The following is a 24971-nucleotide window of genomic DNA, read 5'->3' on the forward strand; positions in this document are numbered from 1 at the left end:
CATTTTTCACTGGAATTTCTGAAATCGTCTGTTTTTCATCATTTCCCGGGTTTCTTTGGTTTTCCCATTGAAGTTTCATGGAAATTAAAAGAATACACAAAAACTAGAAAGTCACTGGAGGATATATAGCAGGAACGAAAAAAACCTCCTTTTCGTGAGCTTATAACTGAAGTTTTGGCGGGTTTTTGGTGGCTTTCTAATCCTTGCGTACAAGTGAGAAGAGTGTCTAAGAGAAGATTGGACTCCAATTCACATCTTTCTTTTCTCTTTATTTTATTGATGAATCATTCAGTGTCAGAAAACAATTGATAAACACAAAAAAGAATTTTTCTATTTTCTTTTCCCTATCTAAAAAGAACAATGCCCTTCTAGCTAACTTAGGTACCCACCACTAGTACTACTCTGGTTTCGATCCCGATTGGATTCCGATCCGTTTCTGACAGATTCGAGAAACTGAACCACCTCGGCCATGTTTGGCCTCCTCGAAGGAAGCTCCGACGTACAGATCAGCCCTAGCTTCATGACCTGGACAAGCTCATCCTCGACGATCCTTCCCAAGCTTCGATCGAAGCAATCCGAGGCCGAGTTCCTCTCCAAGACATCCCTAACATACTCGCACAGAACCACGACCTCGTTGACCCTCGGACTCTCCACGGGCTTCCGACCCGTCACGAGCTCCAAGAGAATCACTCCGAAACCGTACACGTCGCACTTCTCGCTCGTCAGCCTCGAGCTCTGGGCTAGCTCGGGAGCCACGTAGCCCACGGCATAGCCCATTGTCGGAAGCAACTTTCCGAGCCCGTAATCCGAGAGCTTGCACTCGAGATTCTCGTCCAAGAGGACGTTGCTCGACTTCACGTCGAGGTGGAGAATCGGGGGCCGAGAATCGTTGTGGAGGAACGAGATCGCCCTCGCGGTCCCCAATGCGATCTGGAACCTCCTTGGCCAGTCTAAATCCGGATCGGCGACGTTTTTGGCGTGTAGCTTGTCGTACAAGTTACCGTTCGGGACGAACTCGGATAAGATCAGCTGCATCGAGGACGACCAATAGTATCCTTGTAGCGCGACTAGGTTCGGGTGTCGGAGGCTTCCGAGCCGTCCGATCTCGTGCTCGAACTCGTCTTGGGTCCGGACCCGTCCCAAAGTCTCGAGCTTTTTCACCGCGATCGAGATTCCACCTTCAAAGGTCGTCTTGAAGACGGTCCCGATCGACCCGGCCCCGATCTCGCATTCCTTGTCGAGCAAGGCTTTGGTCCCGGACTCCCAATCCTCGTATTTCGACGGCAAGCTCTTGCTGAAGAGGACTAGCTTCCCGATGATCACGTTCGACTCGCTCGATCCGAGCGGTGTTGCCTCGACAATCCCCCGATCTCCATCCTCCTCTCTTCTCCTCTTCCTCCTCCGAGCCGCGATGTTCATGATCGAAACCAAACAAACCCCGACGAGGATCGCCGCTGCAGCGACGATCGCGATGATCGCAGAGACTGTCAGATGTTTCTTCTTCTTCTTCGCCTCGTTCTTCTCGCGATCCGAAGCCGAGCATGAGTTTGGTAACGGGTCGCCGCAGAGGAACAGGTTACCGGAGAAAGAGAGGGATCCAAATCTCCGGAGGGTCACGGGGATGGTCCCCGAGAGATTGTTGTAGGAGAGGTTTAGATCTGCAAGAGCCGTTAGATCTCCGAGCGAAGATGGGATCGAGCCGGAGAGAGAATTCTCCGAGAGATCGACAATCCGCAATCTCGAGAGGTTTCCGATTGTTCCCGGGATGGTTCCGGTTAGGCGGTTCCGATGAAGATCAAGAATCTCGAGGTAAGTCATGTTGTAAAGAGCCTCCGGGATTTTCCCTTCCAAAGCATTACCCGAAACATCCCTGCGGTGATGACACAAAGCCATTCAATCAATGGACTGATTTGGTGATTATATTTGCACATTAATTGAATTAACAATTAAGATTGTGTACATCTCGCAATTGAATTAACAAAAGAGCCACAACTGCCAAATTTTCAAAATTCAAAGATTATTAGTGCATAAAAAGAAAGCCAATCTACCAATATCCGCAGAGTTCATGTATCATAGATATAAATAAGTCTCCTTTCATTCATTTACAGTCTGATTTCCTAAGGAAAAAAAAATGAAGGCTTGAGAAGACTTTACAAAGATTACTCACAGTCCGCGGAGAAAGATGGAATTCGTGATCTCGGCTGGAATTTCTCCGACGAGGTTAAGGTTGCGAAGATCGAGAACCTGAAGCAGCTGAATTGAAGCGATCTCCTTAGGAATCTCGCCTCCGATCATCGAGTTATTCCCCAACTGAACCACCAAAAGCCTCTCGAGCCTCGAAAGCTCAGCCGGGATTTTCCCGCTAAGCTCATTAAACCCCAAGTTCAAGATCTTCAACCCTTTGCACTTCGAAACCCCGACCGGAATGTCTCCCCCCAGACCGTTCCCCGAAGCATCGAAGATCTCTAGCCCCTCGCCACATGTCGCGATCTCGGGAATCTCCCCGGTAAACCGGTTGAAAGAGACGTTGAACCGAGATATGTTTCTCGACCCGAGAACCGAAAAAGGAGCCGAGCCCGTGAACGAGTTCTTCCCAAGGTCCAACACTCTCAATCCGTTGCAGCTCGAGAGCTCGCCCGATACACTCCCCGATAAATCATTCCCTCCGAGCGATACGTGATCTAGCCTCGGGATATCACGGCACAGTCCCGAAGGAATCGGACCCTCGAGCCCGTTGGACGAGAAATCGAACCCCTCGAGCTCCGAGCATTTCGTGAGAGACCTCGGGATCGCGCCCGAGAGGGAATTACGCGATAAAGATACAAACTTTAACTTGTAGCAGCGGTCGAAAAGCTCCCCGGGAATCTCTCCGGCGAAGCCGTTCCCGGAGAGATCAAGGAGCCTCATGTTCGGGAGATCTCCGATGAACTTCGGGATCGTCCCCGAGAGCGCGTTGGAGCTGAAGTTGATCTTCCGGAGGCTCTTCAGATCGCCGTACTCCCTCGGAACCTCGCCGCGGAACGAGTTTCCGAAGAGGGTCAAGGCCCTCAGGCTTTTGAGGCTGGAGAGAGAACGACTGAGTTGACCGGTCAAACTGGTGTTCCACAGGGTGATCTTCTCCACGAAGCCGTCGGAGCCACAGGACACGCCTTTGAAGCCCTTGCAAGGATCGCCATTGACGACCCACGAGCTCAGACTTCCGTACGGATCGTCTGTCACGTTTCCTTTGAACTGAAGCAAAATCTCTCTCTCCTCTCCAACAGAGAAAGCCCGGTGGATTAAGGGGACGAAGCAGAGCAAGCAGAGAGGTAATAGAGCGTGACAAGGACTAGAATAACCATGTGATTTTCTCATACTCGAAAAAAAAAAAGTTTAAGAACTACCCGTTTGGCATTTTGGGCTGAGAGTAGATCCGAGAGCTCTTGCGCTCCGACAGTATGTCGTTTCTGGGTATTGGAATTCGAGTTTGACTTGATCGCGGCAAAAAGATTCCATCTTTGGATTGAAATCTCCGAGATAGAAGCGCATTTCGATCAATAGATTCGGAAACTCAGTGACCCATTTTTGTTCTCTCTTCTGGGTTGGACTTATAGATGGAAAGATTTGATCTTTGGGTTCAACACACGGAGAGAGAGAGAGAGAGAGAGAGAGAGAGAGAGTAATGGGAATGGAAATAGTGGAAAAGATAAGTATGGGATTTAATTGCGACGAGAGGGAAAAACAATGGCTTGGCTTACAAAGTAGAACTTAAATTTTTTTTATTATTTAAAAAAAATCACCAGAGCACAGAATGAAGAGCAGTTTGCCACGACCCAACACCCAAGACTCCCAAGTCATTCAGAGAGACAGAGAGAAAAAAAAAAAAAAAAAACTTAAACCACGTGCATGTCCATCTTAGTTTTTAGTTTTTACAGTCTCTCTCTCTCTCTGAGCACTGTGTATGACCTGTCTCTCTCTCTCCAAAGCATTTATTCTGTCTCACCAACCATACCAATAACAGCAATACACACCAAAAAGACCTTCTTCTTCTCACCATCATCACATTTTCTATATGAACACAAAGTTTTTCCTTTCCTTTTTCTATTATATAAAGTTATGAACCCATCAAATATTTAACTTTAGAAATAGCAATAGAGAAGAGTAAAGAAAGACTCTTTCTTCTCTAAAGAATTTCCTTTTCTTTTGAGCTTTGAACGTTTCTTCTCTTCTGGCCGTTTTCCATCGAGGACACAATTCACTTTTTATTTTTAAATTATTTATTTAATTATATATGAATTTTTGAGGTAAATTTGATTATTTATGTGTCAAAATTATTTTTCCACACATTAAATGCTAATTTTCTAATCACACATTAAATTATTTTTCCTAGATTCTTGTATGTTTCCTCATTTTTATTTTTGTCATTAAATTGAAGAGAAACATTTATGTTCCTGATAAATCAATATTAATTATGGCAGATGAGACATCAATGTAGGTGCTTTCAAGAAAATAGAGACCGACTATATGGTCCATAAGTTTATACAGATTACAAATACAAAACAATTTAGAAAAAAAAAAAGAGTATAAATAAATTACTAAAAAGGAGTGTAACAAGGACATTTATTCCAGTTGGAAAATAAATATAGAATCCTTGTGGGAAAAAAAACACTACAAGGTCCAACAAAACCCAGCTCATTGATGCCACGTGACAACTTTATAATTTATTATATGAAAAACTGTATTTATTTATTCCCCCTTGTAACGTTGCTCTTTTTCCTCATTCAAACCTTTGTCTACATGCATTTGTTGACTAGACATAGATGTGAAGAATCTACTATCAAAATATGAACATATTAACAGTGAACCAGGAACGGCTAGAATGACATTTATTTTTTCATTTATAAAAAAAAACATAAAATAAATGAGTTTTAAAAGAAGTGCAAGAAGAAGAAGCTATATTTATTGAGAGCCGTTGAATGAAAAATAACTGATTGGCGGGTGATGAACACTTAGTTAATTGATCTTCAAGATAAAAAAAATGATCATATTGTCCTATGAAGCAAGGCTAAAATGATTTAATTTTTTGGTTTATTCATATTGAGGTTTGCAAAGCTCTTTATGTGTCGGGTGTTCTTATTCATTTTTATTAAGCGATCAATAAATATGGAAGCTCATAAATTAGCTCGTACTTTTTGTTTTTTCTTCTTCTTATTTCTTAATTTATGCAATTGGATTTGTAAGGAAATTGCATTTTATTTATATTTATTTATTATGGAAGGAAGGAAATTGCCTTAATTCAACGGAGTGAAGCTGTGAAAACACGGCCATTACAGCTGTCAAGGGCTTATTGGTGGTCCCAAACAAGCGTATCACAGCCATACGAATTTTTTTTTTTTAAAGGGCTTTTCCTTTGATTTAAAACTTGTTTTGTTCTCTATTTTAAATCGTCATTAAATTGGCATCAACGTCACAGAACACTAAAAAAAGAAGAGCACTTTGAGGCGCTTTTAATATTGCCCTACGTACCGGGCAACAATACAAACTCCCACTTGTATCTATGTACAAATTGTACTACTAAATAATACACCAATTATTTCTTGGCCAAATATAAATAATTAATGGTTTGAAACCTTGGACGCTAAAGTGTTGTATCACAATTCACAACTATGGTGAAATATCATGACGCGTTGAAATAAGATTGTTATGGCGGTACATATTTTGGTAGAGATTATGGAATCTTTGGTTAGAGTTTTACTTTTACTTTATTTAATTAAATTATTTATGAAAAAAAAATATTAATGATGATTATATAAATGAAACGTCAAGGTTATGTTCTTCTTTTCTCCTTGATTGCAAGTAAAACGGCTACTACTTAGTTATTGACTATCTTGTCTATAAAGTTAAGTTACCAAAAAAAAGAGGGTTATATAATTATTAATTAACCTACAATACTTTAAGAGTTAAGTGAAGGCAAGTCATTTATAATTAGTCAAATGGTTTATACATGCTCATGCGTCATCAACATATCATAGGGGAAGAAATCCGTGAATTTAGACAAATACGATAATATATCTAACAAAGTTGCTTTTTTTTTTTTTTTTTTTTTTTTTTCTGTTTGTTATTATTTACCATAACTCAAGATTCAGCGTAAAGCCTGAGCACAGGATCCGAACAGAAATACCTTATAAGTTTATAGCAAACACTACAAGGCAGATATGAAAATATATGTAAAACTGATAGTTAATTAAGGATAGTAAAGAACATAGAAAGAACGCGGAGACAAAAGTAAATAAATGAAAGTAAACTTATTAGTTTGGTCAACCCACGAATTATAAAAAAAAAAAAAAAAATATTCAGTACATTAAACATATATAAGATCTTCACTGATCAAACATTTATGCCCCACTCATTAATTTTCTGCACAGTAATTAATTTTAGCTATAATTTGTGTATCAACTAGACTATGCTAAGAACCACAACCTCTACTTTGGAGGTAGTGTAGAATTATCAACTATGCTATGTTAGGAACCACATTTTTATGTTGTTGTTAACATTTTTTGACGATGAATATAAGAATTCACCACTTTAAAAAAATCACGTGGTCAAAAATATATTATTGAAACTTGGTACTTGCATATGTTTTTATAAATTTTTTACTTTTTCCATTCATTTTAGACAAAACTTGACTATTTTGCAAATCCATAATTTTTAATTCTTTATTTTAATCATAACAAAATGTCATCTTTTTTGTCGAAGGCGAGTAAGGTATTGCGGCTAGACTAGCCGCCGCTGAGCACTCTAAATCCAAAAAATAAAAAAATTTGTTTAGGATTCTTTTTAAATTTTGGGACTTCTTCGGATACGAAGACAAATTTGAGGATGAGATAATGATTAGGTTTCTTTTTAGGGTTTAATTTAATTTCAAAGATCTCTGCTTTTGGTAAGTGATTTTGATGGGAATCGCTGGTGGTGGAAGTTTCAGATGACAATGAAAACCCCATTGATAGTGCTCGGTATGAATAATTTCATTTGAAAAATTTTGTGCTACAAAATGACGACTCACCCGAATTCATTAAGGGTCTTAGGCGAATTAATATTTTGGGATCCTTCGATAATAGTATAAATTTAAATATAAAAGAAAAAATTTAAAAATTTAAATATTTTGGGCATACACATAATATATGTTTAAAATTTTGGGGACCAACCAAATCAGAGGCTCTAGGCACCGGCCTCGCTCGCCTATAGTCAGGCCGGCTCTGGCTCTCTCTTTGATATGCTCCTAGAATAATTTTTGAGACCTTGGACAAAAATATGAAACATTGATTATCTGTTTGTAAAAAAAAAAAATCTTAAAGAATGATGGTGATTGGTCATGTTTCATAATCGTAAATTTCAAGCTCTAGAGCTTTATTTGTATGTTGGCCAGAGCAAGTTTTGTATAATTATATGTGCACAAGGCTGTAGAGATTCCGATCCGATGGACTTTATTTGTCTATAATCTTTAGTCTTTTGAGGAGATGATATATGAAAAAATAGGAATAATTCTAAAACTATGAAGATTTAATTTTTTTTTTTTTTTACCAAATTCATTAATTATTTTTTTATTTTACAACTATGACAGTTTGTCAGTAAACAATGTTGTTATTGATATGTTTGTAAAAACACAATTATTTATTGACAAATTTTGTCAATAGTTATAGTTTTGAAATTAGAAGCAGTTACTGGATATAAGTAGGAGACGAAACGAATAATGTGTATGTAAATCTGGTTTAGTGACACATAATTATATATACAATTATGGGAATTTTTTTGTAGTAATTTGTCCACACCAACTGAGTCTTAACGTTTAAAAGCTGAAGCTAAACGTTTTCAAATTTGGGGAACACTTTGTTAATTAAGTTAAAATTAGGAAGACTTTTTGTAATTAATTCATTAAATAATTATATAATGCATCACGTATAACTAATGCTTATCGGCCTTCTACATATGCATAGCATAAACATATATAATTCGGCTCTTTTTATCTCTCTCACATACACACACACACACACACAATATATGAAAAATCATTAATACTTATCATTTATATTTCAAAACTAGACCTAGTTAACCACAATAAAATGCGCTGTGTACTTCAACTACAAGGTATTGTAAGTCTATAGGAATCCAACCTGCAAATTCAAGAATATTGATATCTATAAAGATATGTCAATGTAGCTATAAAACAAATTTGATTCCCTACACATAGAGAGAGAGAGAGAGTACACACATTCGTGCAAAACATATTTTACTCCATAGATACATTGTATGGAATGCAAAAAGTATAGAATTAATAGAGGTACCAAATCGCCGAGTCGAAAAAGACGAGGTTTTTAGTGAATTTTGAGTGAAAACGGTCCAACAACTAAAATTGCATATTTTCATCCTATCGTTGGACCTTTTTCAATCGAATTTTTATTTTGGAATATCTAAGTGCTTTGGTTCATGCTTTAATTCTCTTTTAATTTATTCATTTTTCTTTATCGGGGTATCAAGGACTAATTACCTTATATATATTTTATTTTACATTCAGTTTAGAGAAATAAAAAATCAAACCTAGTGATTTCCTCTATTTGAGTTTATTTTATGTCTTTCTTACCAAATTCCGGTTTACACTAATTATTTAGAGAGAGTAAACATATACATGTTCTCAATATAATGGAAAACTAACAAATCGAGAAATATGACATAAAATCATTGGGTGTGCTGTTTCATATATATGGTGAAATCAAGTTTCTCGAAGCAGCATTATTAAATAGAAAATCTATTAAGTTATACACCGTAGCTCACTGATTATGTCAATAAGGTAAACAAAAATAGTGAAAGGAAACAACCCAACACACAGACGTAAATAATGTCTGTAAAAGGACAAAAATGACTTCAAAGTTAAAACATGAATGAGCCAAAAAAAAAAAAAAGAAGCATGATCTGGATGACAACTATTATAGCACATGAGAAAGATCCGAATACAAGTCATTTATGCTTTGACATTATTATCCAATCCAAGGTTTTCTTTTAAAGGATATAAATTTCATGTTATGCTTTCTTATACACCTAACCCAATACATTTATTCTCATCAATCATATTCATACGTACATACATTTATATATACGCACATACATTTTATATTATAGCTTCCTTCTGTTGGTAGTGTTGCGATATAGAATCTGGATATGTTATCTTATTGTTTGAATAACGTGTAGTAACGCTTAGGATATATATCAATTAAAATACTCGGATTAAAAAAATTAAAAATCATAAAAAATGACACCAGAACAAATATTCCTTTGCAAAACTGGAAACCAAAAAAATAATATTGCGTGTATTTGTTTTACTTTTGTCCAAGGAAAAGTATATCAACAATTTAATAAGTCATGAAGAGTCAATCAACATCTAAAAACTTGCATTATAAAAAAATACTAAACCGTCCAAAAAAATTTCCACTACAAGATAATTAGTTTAAATTATCGTTTGTCTGTGTCGTTACTCGTTACCCTTTCAATCAATCAATAAAAGAAAAAGAACACAAAATGTTCATCACTACAATCAAACTTTATCTGGTCAATTCCAAGTCAACTCAAACCCTTTCCTTTATATTTCCAGAGATGAATGCATTTTAAACAGCCAAAGAGATTGAAGAAGAAACAAATAAATTTTATTTCTTCCAAGAGGAACGAACAATATTATATAGCTGTGTGAATAATCATGTTAAAAACAATGTCATGGTCTCTCTCTCTCTCTCTCTCTCTCTCTCTCTCTTCAGTGTCACTCTTTTCCCCAATGTTTTTTTTTTTTTTTTCTTTTTTCTTTTCTCTATACAATCTTTTACATTCAAGTAAAAAATCAAATCCCCACTCCAATTCTTGTCCCCATAGATGAAGCAGATTTATAAATGAAACTTCATCCAAATCAAATTCTTGAGTCTCATCATCATCACCAAGCTCAATTGAGGCTCTTTTTTTTTTTTTTTTATTTATTTTAATTACTGCAAGAGCAATTCGTCTTCGCTCTGAATATGCTTGAGCTTCCTTTTGGCGTATACGGTGAAAAAGGTCGTGGTGGCCGCGGCAGCCAAAAAGCCAACTCCGGTGCAGATTATCTGAGGCGCCGAAAGGCCGTGCCTCTCCACCGACGCATCGGCTATCGCTCGTATTACGATCCCGCTGCGAGATTCGACAAAAGGGCATTATTGTAAATAGAGAGTTCTCTGGTCATAAGAAAGCAACATAGGTGAAAATGCATGAAAGTTGGATCAAATGGAAGATGAATGGGAAAAGAAAAAGAAAACAAAATTGCAATCAAACGCCCATCACAGAACGAGAAAGATATTGCTTTAAGATAAAGCTATTGTAAAAAGAAAAAAAAAAAGATTTCTTGGGGTACAAGAAAACAACATTGGTGAAGAGTGTGTTCTGTTTCTTCAAGTAACTAATGTTAGTTTTCTTTACGCATGAAATGCATGAATAGAGGGACAAGATAAACCAAATGAGCTTCATAAGCATTTAAAACGTCACTCTTAACTTCTTTAACTGCTAAAGAAGATGAAAAAAAAAGCAACGACCAAACTCATCACAGAACCAAAAAAAATATATAAAAAAAAGCGTTGAAATAAAGCTATAATCCAATGGTGACAAGGATATGATAGAAATTTGTCTAATGAAATTATGAGAGACTACCTAATGACAACGCAGTAAACAGCCTAAAAAACAGAAAGCAAAGTGAGAGATAGGAAAAGGGTTGATAAAAAAAAAAAAAATGTAACGTACGTGTATATGGTAACGAATATTTCTGGCACCATTCCGACCAATGACCCGAAAAAGTAGGGGACGTATTTCACGTCGGTCGCTACGGCGCAGTAATTGTAGATTATGTACGGGAACGGAGAGACTCGGATCAGCATCACCGCCCGAAACTGATGGAACCAGTTTCCTTCTCCGGCGGACCTCAGAATCGAGGCTCTCTTCGGGTACTTCTCCAACCAACCCTACGAAATCAATCAAATTTCAAATCAAGACATGTTAGTAAGAATCAATCTAAACATCTTAATCAGATGAATTTGTGGATAAAAAAAAACACTCACTTGGATTTTGTGGTGGAAGAGAGAGCCGATGAAGTACGGGAGAGAAACTCCGATGGAAGCTCCGGCGATGATGAGAAGAAACCCGAAGCCGTAGCCGAAAGTCATTCCGGCGACCCACATTGACGGAGAAGAGGGTATGAGAATGGTCGGAAATATCGCCACCGAAGCAAAAACCAGAATCGCCAGAGCCGGGCGACTGAAAGTCTTCGTTTCCCAATCTATCAGAGGAATTATCCCCTGCAAATTGACCGTAAAAAAACCCTAACTCGTAAATAAAGCTGCAAACTTTACCCTCACACGGTTCCGTAAAATTGGGCGTTTTCACTCAGATCCCCAAACATAATATCGACATTAGTAATGCGCGATTAATTGGATTCAATTTCCTCTCAAACCGAGAAACCCTAATTTAAGAACAGAGGAGCGATAATTCATTGTTATTAATTTATTTATTTCCTCGGAACGTGATTAAAAAAAAAAAAGAAGCGAACCTTATCCATGACGAAAGGACCGACCCATTTGACGCAAACTCCGGCGATGAGACCAGCGCAAGCGATCAACAGAACCAGTCTAGCCCAGTACCACCACGGATTGACGCCGGCGACGATCGCCGGCGGCGATTTTTCCGGCTCGAGTATGGAATCCTCGGGTCCAATGGCCAGCTTAACGTAATCACCGTTACCGGCGGAGAATCTACGCCCTAGCTCCGGTACCACCTCGTCTCGACCGTCTTCCTCGTGATATGTCATTTAATCAAGCCCCGAACAAAAGCCTTCGATCTCGCCGGAGAAATCGCGAATCAGGAACCCTAGGTTGAGAGAATCGAAGGCTTTTGATCGATCGGAGCTGAGGATTGTATTGATGAGGAGAGACTGGTCTGAGCGAGAGAGGTTATCAATGAATGAATTGAAAAAGAATAATAAAAAGAAGAGAGAAACTCTCAGAGGCACACAATCTTATGTGACGCTTTAGCGAAATATATAATAGTAATGAGAATAAAAAAAGAAAAGAAAAAAAGGTTATATTAGCAAATTAAGTCCTTGAACTTACCTTACTTTTACAATCTCCATCTTTTTGTTGGAAGTTTTGGGAAAATGGCTCCATTTTGTAAGAAGATATTTTGTTATTATGGGTACTTGATATTTTCTAAGTTAGATTATTTCCATTTTTGGGTTTCAGATGGTGGAAAAAAATCTTGATATGTCTAAAAAAAGAAACTGTGATAATTTTGAAGACTTGAATATTTATCAGCACCACTCAATTTTATTAAGAACAATATCACTCATATCTAAATTGACTAAATTAATATTTTATTTTATAAATTGAAATAAATTTAATTTGAGATCTTCTCGATTTAATTATGTAACCAACTATATACAATTATCGTTACATAAACTCGTCAACAATTTTATATTATTTGATCAACTACAGTCTACAGAGATATTAATCGTGTTATTATAGTTTAACCTACAAATACAAAAGCTTTTAACAAAATAAATAACTTACAAGGATGCTTTTTAAAAAAAAAACTTATTTAAAAGATAATATATAAATAAATTATATTTAATAATTTTTTTAGAAATATTTTTAAATGGGTTGGTGAATAAAATTATTCGATTGACAATGATTTTTAAGATTAAGGGTCGAATTACTGAAACGTAAAAAGCCAAAGAGTAAATAGCACAATACAATAAGTTAAGGGACCATTGGACAAACGTATATAGCATAAAAAGAAGAATAAAACAACACATAAAACGACGTCGTTATAAACGAGTCTGTGTTTTGTGGAACGCGTTTGTCGTCTAACGGCTATTGGACGACATTTTTTTGTGGTGGGACCACTCTCTCAAAGTGGGTCCCACGAGGCAACGAGTCAGTTCTGTCTTCACTATCGAGTTGACTCACTGAGCTCACTTCAATTCTTGTGTAACGTATACTTATAACCGGACGACAGATATGTGAACACGTAAGCAATACGTGGGATAAGAAGAATGTAGATGCGACACGTGGAAGATGAGCTGGCAAAAAGCAAGCGAAAGTGGTCGGTGGAGCCAGAGAATCTGTTTTTGGTAAGCGCGTTGAAGTTGAACTTGGCTGAGTTTAATTCAAGTGAACAAAATTTAAAAAAAAAAAAAAAGTAAAATAAATATTTCAATTATTGAGCAATTATCGTGTCTGGGTGGGGTTTCTTATGTTATTATTATTTTACAACTTGATAAAGTATCGGATAAGATTAACGTTAAATCTCAAAAGTTATACATGAACAGAAAGAATTAGTTCTAGTGAATTATTGATTGTCGTTTCAAGAATCAAGATACAACAATAGATTAAAACAAAAAAAAAAGTCATATTTCAGATTGAGCTTTTTCTGTTACATTTATAAACGAACTTGGGCCATCTAGTCTAGGTGTCATATATTTAAATATTTATCTCAGGAACGAATAGGATATATAATGTTTTGTTTTTGCGTAATATACAAAAAAATGAAACGCCGACGAAGGTTGAAGAAAAACGACAATATACTGAGAAATGACAGTATTTATAATATGCTATACTCATAATCTGCGGGAGTTCTTTGATTTAAAATGACAGTAATTGTCTTATAGTTTTAATTTATATAATGATATGTTTTTATTTATTTATAAGTATATCATACATTCACATAAAAATTGACATATTGATAATTTGGATAATGATGTAATAACAGTGATGCTACATACAAATCCTACTTGCTTGCTTTAAAAATAAAAAACTACAGCTCCTAGTATTTAGTATTTATATATATAATTCCTAGTATATATATATACAAATAATTGGTTGCGTAATCATCTAAAACACTAGCAATTTAATTTTAACTAACATTACGTAAATTTCATGTAAATAGTCATATTGCTCATGTGACAACTTATTAATTGAATTAAGTTTACATTTTGCCCTTATTTAATTCAGGCAGATTTTTTTAATATATATATATATATATATATATATATATATACACACACACAAATCTACTTGCTTAAAACCAGGTGTAACCATTAAATCATAGAACTAACCATCTTTGAAAACATTTGAGTCGTCTTTGACTTCTATGTGAAACTTTTAACGTGCCTATTGTTTATAAGTCCAGCAAAAAAACATATAGCCTAAAGAGGAAACAACTTTTAATAATAATAAAAAAAAAGTAGATGAATTTGAATTACCAATTACAATTGAAAGACTAAAATAGAGAAAATCACTACAATCAAACTGCAATAGAGCCGAACTTTGACTATATGCTCTTCAACAAAACCTTGAGCAAAAACGTACCCACAATCAAACACCTACGACAACCATGAAATGATTAAGAGGCAAGCCAACTTATAATAATACCGGTAAATTCTTGAAGACCGTTACCGTTAAGTTAGCTCTTACTAAATGGTGGAGTTGCTCGCAATAAATTTTCAAGAAGAATTACATAATTCCAAATTCGTAGGTAGGAAAAAAAAATGTGCCACTCAATTGCAATCTCCATTGGGATTTGTGTGAAAACTACAAAAAAAAAAAACCCTATAATACTATTCATGATTTGTAAGAGATTGATCACGAAATTTTGTATATCGTGATTTTAAAATTTTGTTACAGATTTATCATGGAATAAGAAGACGAAAAAAAATTATAAGAAAATAATTCTCTCACTTGATTTTAGTAGAACTGTGAAATTTTATTTTGTTTTGTTGATTTTGATAAAATGATATGAATTCAGTAATATTTGTATAAAAATCTTTAACTTACTGTTCCAATAAATCCGCTTCTATACAAGAATTACGAAAATAAATAATAGAAAAATTATACGGAGTAGGTCACTTGAAACGTTGAGATTTCAAAATAGCCAATATTTCAATAATTTTTTAAAAAAATAGTCAAATTTGATATATATGGAAGTTTTCAGTTTTCGTTTTCACAAAGTTCTATACTAATTTTATCCATGTTGATAAAATGTATATTTTTTTAACAATAATAATAAATTTGGTCCTTTTTATCTCTATATATAAATATTTGATACATTAGTAGAATAAAAGAGTTGAATATATATATATATATATATATATATAATATATATATGTTTTCCATTCATATATCACGGCATTAAAGTTGTGATATTTGAATGCTTTTCCCATTTAATTATGAATAGTAGTCTAATTAGACCATTCTTGATCGAGCGGATCAAAGGATATATTGCCAATTGCTTATATCTCCAAGGAAATATACAACGTTGATTCTTTGGCTACGAATTACGGCCATTTGCTTCTCCGAGAAAATTTCAAACCCTAGATGTTTTGAAAAAAAAGGTAAATAGACTCTACAAAATCAAAGCTCTTTGTTTCTCTTTAGACAAAAGACTCTCATTCTATTATATCTAACTACCGTCACAAGTTTTTCTCTCTCCGCTCCGAGGTGTTTTCATGGTGAAGAAGACTGCCTCAGATCCGGCTTAAAATTATGGGTCTGAACCCGCTAGTGTTCTACGGTGGTTCATGCGTGGTCTTCCTCTGCCTCCACCGCTGAATAACGTCGACAAAAGGATCACCCTAACATGATCATCTCATGGCTATTGAGAATTTTTTTTTTTTTTTTTTTTTTTTTTTGTATTTGACAAACTTTTAAGTTTATTTTTTGGTATGCGAGAATCAAAGAAGAAGAAGAACGAGATATATATTCGGAAGAAGAAAAAACAAGGTTTACTCTGAATAATTTGGAGATATTTACCCAAATTATTTTTGTTGGGTTTGTTTGCAGTTAATAATTGTTAATTTGTGTTTATTTGTATTAATGTCGGTAAATTTGTGCAAAAATGCAGCGCGCTTGAATAAAACTGGGAGACTACGATGTAGCTTTCGAACGTCATAGTGAATGCTAAAAATTGGAGAGAGAGAGAGAGAGAGAGAGAGAGAGAGAGAGAGAGAGAGAGAGAGAGAGAGAGAGAGAGATCATTAAACATGGTTATGGTCAACTTATTTAATGACTTGTTTTTATTTTTAATTCTTAAATGTTTAATGAAGGGTATTTTTGACATTTGGTCCTCGTTAATATAAGTTAATGAATATTTTGTAAAATTAACAAAATTTAGGCTATTTAACAAAATTTAAGTTTGCTATTGGCTAGTTATCTATAGAGCCCTAAATAATATATATATATATATATATATATATATATGTATATATATATATGTGTATATATATATATATATATATATATAACACGAAAATAATGTATTCTATGAGAAAATATATAGTAATAATAGTATTTTTATCAAATACGAGCTACAAGCAAATTTAACACCTTTTAGAAGTATAAAAGTTTTGTTCGATTAGTCCTTGAGTGCTCGGCTTTAAATTATCCTACTACGAGAAAAAAAAAATCTTTATCTTGATAATTGGTTAAGTTTGAGTTGATATTCGCAAATTTCAATTCAAAAGGCTGAAGGTTTTACGAATTTGAATAAACTCCACAACCTCGACAATATTACTCACCTTATACATTCTAACATTTATCTCTATATATACTTTCAAGTCATGAAATCCAACCGTTTGTCTAAATTTCACCGATGATCTTTCAAAATCCATCACAAGACTATTATTTATAGATTCCACACCAATTCAGTAATCTATAAATTTATCACAACAAGAAGAGGAAGGCAACGATGTAACTCAATCTTTGTCCCACCATAATAAAGAAGAGAATGAGTAATACGTAGGAGCAAGAAATGTCACAAAAGGATGATTAAAAAAATACTTTGATCAACATTCCACATTCTTGACGATGTCGATAACAAGAGAACCAACCACCAAAAAGATGAACATAAGGGCTTGATTACACTGGTGAAAATATGATTGTGTCTCCAACTTAGCTCAAAGGCGTGGAAAAGATGTTGTAAAATCACTACCTTAATTAAAGATTGAATGATTAGATAATGATGTTCCAGAATGATAAGTCTATTATTCATAAAAGTTTGGATGTTTAGAAAATCGTTTTGCATCAAAGATGTGCCACCCATATAATAAACTTAATAGAGCGATGCTGACCGGCTCGATGAGGTCTGCCGCGAGCTCGGCGAGGCCCGAGGGCTTCGTGGACTCGAGGCTCGGCGGTTGATTGTTAAAACATTGAAGTCGTCCATGTGATTAATTTTGTACCTTACTGCAAAGCTATTTATTTATTTATTATAATATAATGTAGGTAAATGGATAATGATGATTTGAAGCGTGAAGGCCAATAGAGAAAATAAGCAAATATATATGAATGTTTAGTTTGGGCTAAACCTGAATTGTACTTGATGAACTGTTGTAAACGACATTCCATAAAGGAAACGACAGAAAAAATAAAAACCTGCTTGAAAAACGGCACACAAAAATGGAGCGACGAAAACGGCAGGCATAAATAAACATAACTGGGACCCAGTTCTTAAAAACCTGCTTGAAACTCTTTTGGTTATTTGGTGAGGAATATTGGGCTGTACGTGGGTTAGCTTTTTTTTTCTTTTAGGGTTTCTAATACATGAAAATGATGGTTAATATGTAGGTTATAAATTCAGTCATGCAGTGATACATTCTACATCAGTTTTGTAGCATTCTACAACAGTTTTGCAGCGTTGTAGAAGTCCAATTTTATAAATTCAGCCAAAAATTCTGGAACGTTCGAGATCCTTCCGGAACGTGCAGGACCGCGGGCATCAAGATCAAACCAAGCAGCAGCTCGAGATAATGTGATGTTTCGTTCTCCGCACGGAGGCAGCGCTGAGGGTGCCGACATTGAGATGTCGAAGCTGCTGAATTTGGTGATGTGTCCCGACAATAACAGGTGCGATTTCGGTGTGAGCTCGTACTTGTACACATTAATATGTAGTTTATTAAAGAGTCAATGAAGTAAATAGCAACATTTACAGTTTGATATTGCTAAATAGTTAACGTTTCGTAAATTTTAAATAAATAGTTACTTTCATATAATTACAGAAGTAAATTTTAGGTAAATAATCATTTTCATTTATTAGGCCACGTCATCTTTAACTAAGACTTAAAAAACGTTGACGATATAACAATTTCAAACGTTTTAATTTACTATTTACCTAGTTTTTAGTCTATTAAATTCAGTCATGCAGTGATACGTTATAGACTAAATTGTGTTGTGGTGAAGAGAGTTTCAAATGCATAAAACTAAAAAAAACGTTTAAAGTTTAAACTATATTTATATACTTTGCATGTGCATTGATTGTCCATATTAGTCTTGACAGAGCCGGCTCAACGAATTTGGGGGCCTTGGGCGAGAGGCAAAAAAATGCCTTTTATAATTGTATTTAATATATATATATATATATATATATATTATAAATTTTACCATTAAACAAAACATTAACTATGAAATTAGAAGATAACTCAATTTAATTACAAAAACAAGTCATATTACAAAATAAAAAGCAACAAAATTACACAAAATCTACTTAAAAATATAGCACTAATGACTAATATGTTGACAAAAATAAATAAAAATAGACACACAAACAAACTAACATAAAAATAACAATACACATAGAAAGTAAAGAAATAAACTAATAATAATTAGCGGTAAAGAATGATAAAACTTGGATATAGAAGATAATATCTTTTTTTTTTTTTATTTTATCTATTTTTTGACCTCTTTCTTCTCTTGAACTTTTGATCAATGTTTTTTTTTTTTTTTTTTTTTTTTCTATTTGGTATTATAAAATATTTTGAATCGAAACTGTATAATTAGGAGAACACTTTAATGTTGTAAAGAAAACGTTTGGTTTCTCAATATAATACCAATGCATTTTTTAACATTTAAAAAACTATTATTAGCTTTAAAATCAGCCCTCCTTTTGCTAGAGAACGCTTTATTGTTAATGGGCTGTTGCTGACTTTAAAAAAAAACTTTAAAATCAGCCAAATAATAACGCTTTATTGCTGACTTTTCTTGGTTGAGAGATATTTTGGGCTTTTTTCTTGTTAATAGGCTGTTGCTAGAGAAAACTTTCAATTAACATGAGTTTCTTTATCAATCCAGACTTACGTTTTTTTTTCATTTATTTAATATATAAACTAATAGCAGCATAACATCAAATCTAAAATTGGGCCTTCTTTAAGAGGGGGCCTTGGGCCGTTGCCCCTCTCGACTCTAATAACGCTTTATTGCTGACTTTTCTTGGTTGAGAGATATTTTGGGCTTTTTTCTTGTTAATGGGCTGTTGCTAGAGAAAACTTTACATATTTCCGCTAGATTATTTGGCGTCCAGTTTACTGCAAAGAATTCGAGGAGAGTCGAGACATGCCTTGGGTTGCACGCAAGAGGTTCCCGAGAATAGACCTAACATTGAACAAGTTGTTCAACGGCTCACCAAAGAATAATGCCCTCAAATGATGATTTAAACATTGAAGTGCATGTGGTCAGGGATGACAATTTGACCCGTTACCCACGTTCCGGCCCGTTATCCGATTTTATCGGGTCGGGTAATATCCGTTCTTTTTGGATGGTAATACCCGTTAAGGTTTTAACGGGTCCGGGTACGGGTAACGGAATAGTCATCCCGTACCCGCTTACCCGGGACCCGGTCCGTTAACTTTTAAATATTTAAACATATAATAAATTATTATATGTTTACCTAATTAGATGACCCAATTTGCAATGAAGACTTTTTTTGTATTTTTTATTTATTTAAATTTTAATGTTCTTTATATTGTAGTAGCATTTTTATATTTTTCACTTAAATTTTATTATTTTTAAACTTTACATAGTTGATGGATTTTTATTTTGTAAGCGGGTAAGCGGGTCTACCCGACCCGCTACCATTTTTTTAAACCGGGTAAACGGGTAACATGTCCAATATTTTTAACCCGCTACCCTCACGTGTCCTTACAACATCCTTTTGCCGTTTCCCTATTTACTTTTGTTGCTTCTCTTTTGTTCCCATGTTTTTGTTTTTGCCATCACGCGATGCTATCCCATTTTTCTTCTTTCTCATTCTATATCCAATACTTTCATTTCAAATCTCATGTTTATCTTTTCCTATTAAAGTCCGTATATTGTTGTCCATAAAAATTATTTTCATGCCTACTCTTTTTTTTAAGGGTTTTCATGCCTACTCTCTGAACTTGTACATCGAAAATAATATATATATATATATATATATATATATATATATATATATATATAATTTTATTTATGTAAAGAAAAAAAAATCTTCAATTTGAATGTACCAAGTGAAGTCCAAAGTAGCAAGACACGATAATTCATTTCATTAATTAGTTTCGATATCAATGTTTAGTTTAGGCTGCTGACCTGAACTATAACTTTATGAATTGTTTGTAAACGACATTCTAGGAAGGAAACGAAAGCCAAAATGAAGAGTGAGCACATTGTACAAGCAGTAGATTTTATTTCTTATTTATTTTTTGGGCTGAGGCCACCACCACCACCCAAGTAAAGAATAAATTCAAAGGTATTATGGGCGTTTCGATTATTTTATTTTTGCTGATAAAGTTAACCAAAAATCATAAAATAGGTTATGTTTCACATATATTTTTAAGGTATAAACATGCTATTAATAGTAATCTAAAGAGGGACATTTCTAGAAATTATAGAAATGGCAGCCACATTTCAATTAATGGCAAATGAAGGTAATTACATTTGATAGTTTCCTAACAACAACATGAAACACGTACGAGAAAGAGAGAGAGAATATTGCACCACATAATACAGGGAATATGTTTTCTGATTTAATCTCAGCAGGCTTTTCTTTTTGGCTGAGACCAACACCACCACCTCAAGAAAAGAATTTATATAAAAATAAAAAAAGTCCAAAAATTATTCCTTTCAAAGCAAGATCAGTGTATTTGTGATCCCACTCGTTAGGGTGACAATGTGGCTTTAAAGCCTTAACCTTGACATCCTCTTTACCTTTTATCTCTTCAAGCCTCACGATTCCGAGTCCGAACTTCTTGCCATAACAAATTGGACAAAAAAAAATATGTGTCGAGCAAAAGCCAAAGAGTGAAGATCACACAGTGAACCAAAAAATTATTAGAAAAACTGTTTGTGCGTTATTTATTTATTTATTTTTTTTGCTTTAAGACCAAATATATATTTGAGCACAAGGAGATGCATCTCTACTCTATTATTTGATTATTGTTACTACAAGTAAAAAAGACGAAGCAAGTTCTCAATAAATCTACGTCTATATAAACAGACTGTTGTACATTTTCTTCCTCTTGTTTTGATCATGGCCAGAGAAGAAACAACACACGACCAAACGGAAACAACAGCCGAAAATGGTCACGCATCAAACAAGAGTAAAACAGAGCTGCTACTTGATGACTTGGAGAAACAAAAATACACATGGCCAATAGAATTCGGAGCTTCCATAGCGGACCCAGTCGAAGCTTACGAAGAGGACAAATCATCAAAAGTACGTGTCAAGATCCAGAACGTTCCGAATAGCATAAAGCTTGATTCACGCTCGCAACGAAGAGAGCAGTATTACACGCCGAGGGAGATCTCAATCGGTCCCATCCACGCTCGCAACGAAAAGCTCGCCAAGAGAGACCTCAAGCTCCGACTCGCCAAGAGATTCGTGGAAATTTCCAAAAAAAGCCCGACCTTCCAAAAGGAGGAAGTGCTCGGCTTTGTCGAAGCTGAGTTGGAGGCGATCAAGGAATGCTACGAAGAGAGCGTGGTCGAGCCATTCGATGACGATGAACTGCTGAGTCTATTGTTTCTTGACGCTTGCTTTGTTTTGCAGTTCATCTTCGACATGTCTTGGATGAGGAGGAGTGGGCTCCTGAATTCTATGGAGCAAGACCTGTTCCTTCTCGAGAATCAACTTCCGTGGCACCTCCTCAACATTCTCATAAACTGCAGCGCCAAAAAAGAGGAGTTGGAGAGAAGCATCTTCAGCTTCATGGCTAACAACGTGGTGTCGCCGAAAATTCAGCTTATTAGAGTCCGACGTGACTTTCTGGAAAAGGAGAAACCTCTCCACCTCCTTGACCTTTTCCGAACACAGCTTTTGCATCCGCTCAGCACTAGCATCCGCAGGCGCAGAATGTTATTGGGAGATCGGAGATCCTTTCGGAACATGCAAGACCTGAAAACCGCGGGGATCAAGGTCAAGTCCAGCAAGACCTCAACATTATCCAACGTTTCGTTCTCCGGGTCTTGTTTCTTCAACGCGACGCTGAGGCTGCCGCCGCTGACTGTGGACAGATCGACGGTGAGGAGGCTGATGAATTTGGTGGCGTACGAGATGTGCCCCGGCAATGAAGAGTGCGGTTTCGGGGTGAGCTCGTACCTGTGGCTCATTGACTCGCTTGTGGACACAGAGCAGGACGTGCGCGACCTGAGGGAGACCAACGTGCTGCGCAACCGCCTCGGCAGCGACGAGGACGTGGCCAGGCTCTTCAACGAGATTGGCTCGAGCCTGGTGGTCCCCAGCGACGTCTACGAGTATTTGCAAGCACAGATACAGAAGCACTATGAGAGCAAGTTGGCGCGGTGGTGGGCCCAGTTCTACCAAGACTACTTCAGCAGCCCGTGGAAAGTGTTGGCCTTGATCGTTGGGGCGCTCGTGCTCCTTTTCGGCGGTGTCTCCGCTTATTACGCTATGTTTCCACCTCAAAATGGCAAATAGTCAAATCATCCAAACCACCAAGAAGTCATACATGAGTTTGTGTTTTCCTCTTCTTTTTTTATTTATTTATAATTATTATCGTGAGTCTGTGTTAATTTGCAATTTGGTCTCATTTTCTCATCTTATTAAAAAAAAAAAAAAATTTGAAAAAGAAGGTTGTTTCATTTCTTTGGATAAGAAGGTTTGTTTTTAAGTTGTGTTGTCGAGATTATTATTGGCGTGTAAGCTAGAGAAAAGAAGTGGTTTTCATTTTCTTTGGGAAAATAAAAAGTTTGTTTGAAGTATTGTGGTGTAATCAATTCCCAAACAATCATATTCTCCTATAATTATCATGTTTATATTTGTTTGGTTTGAAAGATTATTGCAATGTTTAATAGAATTTTTTTTTTTCAAATAGTGGCTTAATTCCATTCAAAAATAGTGAAAATTGGAGTTTGATTAACTGAAAATTGAATTACAATGTAGAGAGGAGGAAAAAAAATAATGTGTGTCACGTAATCAATTCCCAAAATCATATTCTCCTATATTTATAGTGTGTCCTTTGGTTTTATTTGGTTTGAAAGGCTGTAATATGTGGCTGTTTTAGATCTTTTCTAGAATAGTCAAATTTGGAGAATGATTAACTGAAAAACTAAAGTACAATGGAAAAGAAAATTAACAAATGTTTAGTTTGGGCTAACCTGAATTATAATTCAGGAACTGTTGTAAACGACATTCAAGAAAGGTAGGGAAAACAAACTCGTAGAAACCTTGAACAAAAGAGCTTGAAAAACAGCAGACAAAAATTGATTCGAAAAAAAACTAAAATCAGAAAGTTAATATATATATATATATATATATATATATATATATATATATGTTAATCGCGTTTTTGGATTAGCACTAAGAACCGTCCGTGGTTCGATCTAGAGCCGGACCCTATGACCGCACGTAGGTTGAGTTTGGTGAAGTTCTTCTCTTCTCGTCGTGTTTGTGTTATTCGGATCTTCGGGTTTCTGAGTCCTTGAGTTTCCGGATCTTGGAATCTTTCGTGTTCTTCGTTGAGGTCTTGAGTCTTTGCTTCTTTGAGTGTTCAACCCTTTGAATCTTTCATGTTCTTCATGTTTCTCACGTGTTCGTGTTCTTTATGTTCATCGTGTTCTTCGAATCTTCTAGTGTCCGGGAATATGTGTTTTGAGGCTATGCATAAAGATGCTCCTGTGTCTACGAGGGCATGCACATGAAATTTCTTATGTCCTTTGTGTTTGAATCCTACTGGTATGTAAATCGAGTTTGGGTTCGTGATGTTATGTACACTATGGATTCTATTCATCTTCTTCGCTTTCTTGTGAAGAGGATCCCGTGGATTCTTGACTGAACCTAATTTCTTCATCTGTAGTTTCCTCCTCTGATTCGGAAGAATCTACATAGAAAATTTCTTCCTCTTCTCCTATTTGATTGTCTTCTATAGGGTATATATCTAGCATTCTTAATTCTTCTAGATATTTTATTTTGTTTTTCCAGTGGTTTTGGTTGTTTTGTCGGGTCGCTCTTACCGGGCATTCGTTTGCATAGTGTCCTTGCTCATTACAGAGCCAACACCTGCAGTCCTTTCCCTTTCCTTTCGGGCATGGGGGTTTTTTCTTCCATTCAGGTTTTTTCCTAAAGAATTTCTTTCTGAATTGGGGTTTTCTGTATGAATTGTTGAAATCTTTTTTGTACCTTTCTGTGGAGTATTTCTTGAATCTTCGGTACTTCTTATTTCCGTATTTGTTGTAAGGTTTTTTGTAGTAGTAGTTCTTGGATGGTTCTCTTCTTTTTTCTTTCTGCTTTTTACATCCAAAATCCTTTATTGTGAATTCCTGTTTTTCACAACAATATCCTTTCTTTAAAACCTTCCCGACCTTCTTCTTCTCCGTTATTTCCTTACAGGTCATGAGAAGTTTTCCCCTTATCGATCTTATGGCTCCTCCAATTGTTTGGGGATAGGTCGAATTTGGGAAACTTGCCTTTAGGTTTATTCCAAAACCGTGTGGCATCTTATCAAATATAAGATCTCTATACCTGGGTTGTAGCGTTCGGTCGCTTACTTTGTAGTAGTTCTTCAGGTATTCGCATATAAATGCTTCTAGCTCACAGAGGTTGCAGAGCCTCATGTTGTCTAGCCTGAAGATTGCTTCTTGTTGTTCAATGCTATTTGCTTCTTCTAAAAAAGCGTT

The 24971-nt window shown here is 35.7% G+C and overlaps 3 protein-coding genes across 3 annotated transcripts; 1 reads left to right on the forward strand and 2 right to left on the reverse strand.

Annotated features, from left to right (window-relative positions):
* Window positions 1-126: 126 nt before the first annotated feature.
* LOC149405852 (Leucine-rich repeat protein kinase family protein) lies at window positions 127-3807 on the reverse strand. The gene is made up of 2 exons (XM_089630168.1): window positions 2168-3807; window positions 127-1870 (listed from the first exon to the last, which is right to left on the reverse strand). Exons 1-2 carry the CDS (start codon window positions 3352-3354, stop codon window positions 373-375), a joined length of 2685 nt encoding a protein of 894 aa, XP_089486294.1. The 5' UTR covers window positions 3355-3807; the 3' UTR covers window positions 127-372.
* A 6167-nt stretch (window positions 3808-9974) lies between these two features.
* Window positions 9975-12060, reverse strand: LOC149405853 (SNARE associated Golgi protein family). Its single transcript, XM_089630198.1, has 4 exons — window positions 11588-12060; window positions 11100-11336; window positions 10786-11003; window positions 9975-10182 (listed from the first exon to the last, which is right to left on the reverse strand). Exons 1-4 carry the CDS (start codon window positions 11843-11845, stop codon window positions 10002-10004), a joined length of 894 nt encoding a protein of 297 aa, XP_089486324.1. The 5' UTR covers window positions 11846-12060; the 3' UTR covers window positions 9975-10001.
* Window positions 12061-21366: 9306 nt separating this feature from the next.
* Window positions 21367-23013, forward strand: LOC149405854 (UPF0481 protein At3g47200-like). The gene has a single exon (XM_089607885.1). It carries the CDS (start codon window positions 21367-21369, stop codon window positions 22771-22773), a length of 1407 nt encoding a protein of 468 aa, XP_089464011.1. The 3' UTR covers window positions 22774-23013.
* The last annotated feature ends 1958 nt before the right edge of the window (window positions 23014-24971 follow it).

Source organism: Urtica dioica, chromosome 2 (genome assembly GCF_054948205.1).
Source record: "Urtica dioica subsp. dioica isolate 48M chromosome 2, U.dioica_male_clone48M_v1_H2, whole genome shotgun sequence".
Lineage (NCBI taxonomy): Eukaryota > Viridiplantae > Streptophyta > Magnoliopsida > Rosales > Urticaceae > Urtica > Urtica dioica.

Bases quoted from the DNA above. Each gene is read 5' to 3' on its own strand.
- LOC149405852 (XM_089630168.1), bottom strand. From the start codon at position 3,354: ATGAGAAAATCACATGGTTATTCTAGTCCTTGTCACGCTCTATTACCT. The intron at 1,871-2,167 runs GTGAGTAATCTT...TCATCACCGCAG, and splicing joins TCCATCTTTCTCCGCGGACT to GGATGTTTCGGGTAATGCTT.
- LOC149405853 (XM_089630198.1), bottom strand. From the start codon at position 11,845: ATGACATATCACGAGGAAGACGGTCGAGACGAGGTGGTACCGGAGCTA. The intron at 11,337-11,587 runs GTTCGCTTCTTT...GTCAATTTGCAG, and splicing joins GTCCTTTCGTCATGGATAAG to GGGATAATTCCTCTGATAGA. The intron at 11,004-11,099 runs GTGAGTGTTTTT...TTGATTTCGTAG, and splicing joins TCTTCCACCACAAAATCCAA to GGTTGGTTGGAGAAGTACCC.
- LOC149405854 (XM_089607885.1), top strand. From the start codon at position 21,367: ATGGCCAGAGAAGAAACAACACACGACCAAACGGAAACAACAGCCGAA.